The 7,045-nt window shown below is 36.5% G+C and overlaps 1 protein-coding gene across 1 annotated transcript in view; it reads left to right on the top strand.

The window, feature by feature from the left end:
- Positions 1-2,632, top strand: part of LOC122556380 (arf-GAP with coiled-coil, ANK repeat and PH domain-containing protein 2-like) — a 181,625-nt gene extending 178,993 nt beyond the window's left edge. The window contains exon 22 of the mRNA XM_087993958.1: positions 884-2,632. Coding sequence (XP_087850084.1) covers positions 884-984 — 101 coding nt within the window. The 3' untranslated portion in view covers positions 985-2,632. The remainder of the gene's footprint in view (positions 1-883) is intronic.
- The last annotated feature ends 4,413 nt before the right edge of the window (positions 2,633-7,045 follow it).

A 7,045-nucleotide genomic window follows, 5' to 3' on the forward strand; every position in this document is an offset into this window, starting at 1 on the left:
GGAGCAAGTCGGAGAGAAGTTACATGACATTGGTTCCATAAGTAAACTACATAGGACAAATTAATGATATAAAATAGAATGTTTGACCATGTTGAATGTTGTGAAAGTTCAAGAATTGTTAACCCTTCAAGCGCAGTCATAGGGGATGTTACTAGTTTCATCACGGCTATCTTGGGCCCTTTGAGTGGCGCAGGAGCCAGATGAAAGAATCTAGAACAGTGGCAGTTATGTGGAAAGACTGAAACAGCTATGATTACTTCCCTTATATCAACAAAGGTTAAGAAAATGTTTATAAATGCTTGAAATTATTAGCAGTTTCAATAGAGCAAAGAAGGACTAATTGTTAATGATAGCAAGTGAATTAATAACTGAGATAAAGATTTAAGATAATGGAAGAACCATAAGGACAATAAGCTTTTTGTTTTAAGCAGCAAACTGCGTTAATCTGGAATGCACTATCTGAGTTGGTGTTGAAGCAGTTCGATCATAATTTTCTAAAGGGAATTGGATACCTGGTACTTGAAAAAGTGAGAAAGAAGGGCTATGATTGGGAAGTGGAACTGATTGGGTGTTTTGAAGATCTGGCACATTGTGTATTAAGACTTTTTTGGTCAGAAATTCGGGTTAATACTGTAAAATACAAACATTCAGTAGATGTTTGGTATAAACTGACATAACTTGCATTTCATTTTAGAATTAGAATAGGAATAAAGAAGTAGATTTTGTAATCTTAAGTAAAAAATTTATTCTGGTTTTAATTCTGTGTATCTGCTAAAACATGATGTAGATGTTGGTTATGTAAATTAGAATAATACTTTTGAAATCAATATTTATTGTATCCAAATCTTCAGTCACTCAAAACTTTAATTTTCTTTTATTGCAGGTGATGCAACCTACCAGGATATTTTCCGAGACTTTTCCCACATGGCCTCTCATAACCCAGAAATATTAAATCGTTTCCAGCGGAGATCAGAGACTGATTAAGTTTTATCACTTGACAGCTGCAATCATTCTTTCAGTGCAATCATCTTGAAGCATATTCATCAATTCATGTCATTATCCAAAGCAAAAATACATTGAAGATTTGAGTTTTAAATATAACTATTAAATATGAAGGAGCTTTTACTTGCAAGCAGGTGCAGTGATTTATTATACTCTGAAGTATGCTGTCTATGCAAACAACCAACCTTTGCACTTTTTATTATTATCTTTGAGTTGAAGCTAAAATCTTCTGAGGTGTTTCACCAGTGGGAGATGTGCAAATAGAATGGGTGTTCAAGTTGAACAGAACTTTTGAAATTTTTGTGTACCCAAATTATAGGAAGGATAATTCCATCTCTTTGCTCACCAGACCATTTTTAAAATCATTCTAAAGATGTCTGCATTTGGTGATGGGTCAACTGCAGAGCAGTTGGGTACATCTCATAAAGTGAAAATACTGGTAACAAAAGTGCTTTTAGCAACGGTAAACTCTTATTAGGACTGTACCCTTAAATTTATTTCTTTTTGCAGAGTGAATGTCACAAATCTGTTTCAGGGGATATTTTCATATTTCCAAAAGCTTTGTATATTCTTTATCTCCAGAAATTTTTTAATTGTAGCATTTTATATATCTTGATTTTAAATACTTTGTCTTCTGTCCACATTTGGCTATAATACACAGTTATTGATTTGGTGTACTGTGTACATAACTTTAAGTCTATAAATTGTATTTACACCTCAAGATGTGTATTATGATAAATTGCTAAATGAGAATTGGGATTACTGGAGAACCAGCTGCATATTGCACCATTAAGTCAATTCAAATGTTAAATAGTACATAACTTCTAAGTTTATTTTTGGTTCGTTGTTTTTCGATGGAATGAAAATCTGTTGTCTTAATTGTATTGCAATTGCTACAACTCTGGATAAACTTAAATGTTCCCTACTCATTTCCAATGGTCAAACCATTTTCAGTAGTTAGAATGCAGATATATTAACATTCCTGATTTTTTTTCTTTCACCAATGTTGAAAGAATCAGGTGGCAGCAGCTTTTGAAATAAGTTTGCTATTTAATGGTGCTGCAACGGAAGGAACAGCTGGTTTATTCAGTGTTCTTGTAAACAGCTATGAAGATTTCTTAAGTTTAAAATGAATCATTTGGAATGAGGATGCTTGGAAAACCACATTTTTAATCATTTTGTTTTAAGTTGTATCCCCATGTTGAAGTCCTATACTGTGTGAATAGACATTCCAATGAAACTTCAGAATATGTTCAGACATGGAAAAACACAAACTTTTTTTAGTGGTGTAGTTTCTTGTTTTGGTGCTTGTTTTAGTACATTTTTACAAAAGAATTTATCATTAAAACTTTATTGAAGTATACTGAAAATAGACGAAATACATTATAAGCTTCAAAGCAGTCAAGCAATGTAACATGTACATTACTTATTTTAATCTTTGTAAGGCCAGTAAGCATCTGAAACTGCTTATCGATCAGTAGGATGAGGGTTAGTGCATGGAATTATTGTGTATGTGGCACATAATTAGCCCTATTACACATTAAAACTGAATATTTCCATATAGTTTTGAAACTGAAATAAACATTCATTTTAATTAGTTATGGAATTGCATCTCATAGTATATTTATTGTATATATCAACTTTTCTGTATTGAATATACTTGTTCACATTGTGGAATAACTATATAAAAAGTTCCTAAAAAGCTTGTACTATACATTCCATGAACAGTAAATATGCATTTAATATTTAAAATTGGAGTAAGTCTTTTGTGTTATGGAGATTTAATTATTTTTCATTGAGAAAAAGTTAGTGATGTAACTCACTGCTGGCTGTTTTAAACCTGAAAACAGAAGGCCAGCAATTGAAAATCAAGGGTAGGTAGGCAAGACTCTGAATATACATCACTCTCGATCCTGTAATTAGACAGGCCTATAAATGGGTGAATTGGTGTTATGCTTAAGTATGAAAATGGGTGCTTATAGTCAGTCAGGAAGTTCGGAACAGGAGTAGGCCATTCAGCCCCTTAAACCTGTTCCACTATTCATGGCTGATTTGTAGGCTAACTATATACTTGCCTTTGCCACATATCCCTTAATATTCTGTTTAAGAAAAATTTAGTATCTCTGATTTAAATTTAGCAATTGATCCAGCATCTGTGGTTTGTGGAAGAGTGTTCCAGAACATCTACTAACCTTTTGTGTATAGAAGTGCTTCCTAACGTCTCCTGAATGATCTGCCCCTAATTCTCAGTCTATACCCCTTATTCAAGAATTCCCAGTCAGTAGAAATAGCTTATCAATCCTGTCTTTTTCTATTAATATTTTCAAGACTTTGATCCGATCACTCCTTAATCTTCTAAATTCTAGAGAAAACTGGCCCAATTTGTATAATCTCTCCTTATAACCCTGAAGTCCAGGTATCATTTTTATAAACCCACATTTTAGTCCCTCCAAAGCTAATATATCCTTCCTAAGGTGTGCTGCTCAGACTACTCCAAGTGGGGTCTAACCAGGTATAACTACAATACTTGTACATCCTAGTATTCCAGTGCTCCAGGTATAAACATTGTTTGTAGCTGATTGTATTGTTTTTTCAATGAGATATCTCAGATTCAGTAATTCACGTGCCCTCTACATGGTATGGTTATTACATTTGCTCCAAGTGGAATTAATACTCTGATAGTTGTGAAACATAGAAAGTTGTACTTAAATGAGAGAAGACTTTAAAAGCCCAGGACCTTGGAATTATTTTGCTGTGCTCAGAAGGAACAGGAATGCTGAATGGAGTTGATGAATTTTATCTCCAAAATATCAATGAAAATTATCCAGGGTAGTATTTTGTTTTAAAAAATTGGTTGTTGTAAATAAATAATCCTGATATCCTTAAATGTCATTAAGGACTTTATTACTGTATTACACCATCTATTGTTAGACTAAGAAAATTTGTGTTAATAATCTTAGTTGTGCCTGTCTTCCTTTCTTCAAAATGTTATTTGTCATCCATTGTCACATTTTACAAATTTTGAAATAGGACTGTCTCCTGTTAATTTAGTTACAGGTTCTGATCACTAGATGGTGCTTTCTGAAAAAAAATGCATCTTGTGTTAAAATTCTAATGTCCAAAGAGTTTAAATTCTTTCATCACCACAATATTGAACTTTGATACCTACGCTCTTTTTGGGATAGACCCTTGAGATTAACAATGACCTTCTTTCACTCTAGATATTGGGATGAGGTGACTGATGCTGGAACCTCAAGCCCTGCCACAGGCAGATGGTATTTGGTGAAGTGGGGAAGTGTTTTGCTTCGCACACTATTTCTGCTGTTTGCACTTGTTCTCCATATGGGCCTATTAGAGGTGCTTGAAATGGTTGGCTCCATTCTAATGGTTCTTCTCTAAATTGGGTGGTCTTGTCACAAGTGGGTTACTACATTGCATTCTTTTGGGGAGGAGTTGAGAATATTGTTGAAGCATCTTCTCTGCCCTCCTGGTAATTGTTTGTTGTGACGAAGCTCTGAATAGAGAGCTTTTTCGAAAATGTGCATTTGGATATGTGCTCACCCAACATAACTGACCGATTTTTAACTATTGCTACAGTACTAGGTATGTTGGCCGGAGAGAGACAGCGGACACTGTTACAGCACCTATCCTGCCTATTGATTTGTATGTTTGGCAGAGACATCACAGGCAATTTTGCTCAAGGGATTTGAGATGTCTGCTGTACATTGTCCATATCTTTAATGCACACAGGAGGGCTAGTAACTCTGTTACCCTGTAGACCATGATCTTGGTGGCAGGGTTAAGGTGTTTGTCATCAAACAATCTATCCCCCAATAGTCAAAAGCTGTGCTATAGAGACAAAGTTAAATTTCATTATTGGTGTCTGCCCTTGCTGAGCAGAAGTTCTCAAGTTATGTGAATTGATCCACATGACCTAGTGGCTTGTTGTGAATCTTGATAATTTGGAGGCAATACTGTGCGGTCAGTGCAGGTTGTTCAAAGTCCTTTGTGTTCCTTATGGTTAGCTCAAAGGCCCATTCTCTCATACGCCTAAGTGAATTGATGCTAGTTTGGAGCTTAACCTCTATAGTGTCATCTACATACTGCAGCTCAATAAGGGGTTGGAGTTGTCAAGAGTGTTAAGGAAGATGGAGGAGAGAGTCTGTGCAATGACCAGACCCATGTTTGATGCCAGTTTGCACAATTTAATGTCTTTAATGCCTGCATTGAAGTTTTACTGAATGGTGGAGAGCCTCTGCTTCTCCTCAAAACCCAAGGATTATTTTTGTTTTTGCTTTTGTGTTAGACCACTTAGTTACCTGCAGGACTTGCCACCTTCACAATGTGCTGTGTGCACTTTATCTATCAGTGGCATTTGTTAGCCAAATTAGTAGTCTGCTTCTTGGTTTCTAACAAAGTTAGTTTGTTTCAAGAAAAACATTTTAAAAATAATTGATGGGAGCCCAGGCACCATCTCCAAATTACTGATCTCTCTCGCTCGCGCTCTCTCTCTCTCCACTTTTTCCCTGGAGTTCTACACAGGGCTATACCCTAAACACCCCTCCCCCTTCCAGGACAGCCAGAATCGACACTAACAGTAAGACTGCTGCTGCCTTTGGGGGCATGAGTCTCAAAATAGTGCACATGTGTGTGCACACACAGGGGTGAGCTTCAAAATAACACACACACAAACACTTTTTACTGCAACTTTTTGACACGTTCCACCTTTGACCTGTACAGGGCAAGTGTTGGAGAGATTATCTGGGGAAGGGGGTGGGCAGTGGTGTTAGTGTACACCCCTGTGTAGAACTCCAGGGAAAGGGTGGGGAGAGAGAGAGTGGGTGGTCAGTCATTTGGAGACGGTGACTGGGCTCCATCGATGTCCATTACTGTTCTTGGCAGCATTTCAGTAAGCAGAGTTCATTTTTAATCACTGTAAACAAAAGACGCAATCAGTGTTGAAATACTTCTTTGATGTAATGTTTATATTGGGAGCTTTCATATTGAAAATTTTCATCAAAATAAAAATGAAATCTATCAGATTACAGATGTACATGTGATCATGTCTGCAATTGCCATTTTCTGTAAAGCTAATTTCTTCATATTAAAACAGTCCACAGATCTGTCACTCAAAATGCAAAGGCAAATAGTGTGATGAAGGTTAAGATTATGCTGTTTAATCTTCATTGACAATGATGTGGGTGAGCTCCAGTACTCCCAATTGTGTAGATCCTTCATTCTGCCACTGGTGATAAAAAGCAGAGGGTAAACTTGCAACTAACATCAAGATGGACAACAACAATTTAAATATATAAAAAGAGAGGCCCAAACCCCTTGGAGAACAAGACTGGGGAAATAACTATAGGGAACCAGAAAATGGTAGAGGAGTGGAATAAATACTTTAAATACCAGTCTTCATGGCAGAACACACAACAGTATTCCAAAAATACTAAATCAAGGGGCAAAAATGGGAGTTTTAAAAAAAATTCCATGGAATCCCTACACTGTGGCCATTTAGCCCAAAATATCCATACTGGCTCTCTGAAGAGCATCCCACCCAGACTCTCTCCCTACCCTTTTCCTGTAGCCCCACATTTCCCATGGCTAATTTACTTAATCTATACATCCACTGACACATCCATGGGCAATTCAGCATAGCCGATCCACCTAACTTGGAGAAAATGAGGACTGCAGATGCTGAAGAGTCCGAGTCGAAAAATGTATTGGAAAAAGCACAGCATTTCAGGCAGCATCTGAGGAGCAGAACAGTCTATGTTTTGGAGCATAAACCCTTCATCTGGAATGCCTGCACCTCTGAAGATGATAACTATCACTAGAGAAGTACTATTCACTATGCTAGCTTCATCTGAGTAAATAAAGTTCTTTCTGTCACAATGACGAGCCAAATGCAAAACTGAAGGAACATCTGTAAAATAATTTTACTTCATGCAGAAATTTAACAAATTTATGTAACTGGGCTTCCCTCCACTAGAATGTCTAATGTATCATAATACATTATGTTGACCTCAAACCTTCCAGGTCC

This window comes from Chiloscyllium plagiosum, unplaced genomic scaffold (assembly GCF_037043375.1).
Source record: "Chiloscyllium plagiosum isolate Xiang-an unplaced genomic scaffold, Cpla_swu_hap1 HiC_scaffold_13, whole genome shotgun sequence".
NCBI lineage: Eukaryota > Metazoa > Chordata > Chondrichthyes > Orectolobiformes > Hemiscylliidae > Chiloscyllium > Chiloscyllium plagiosum.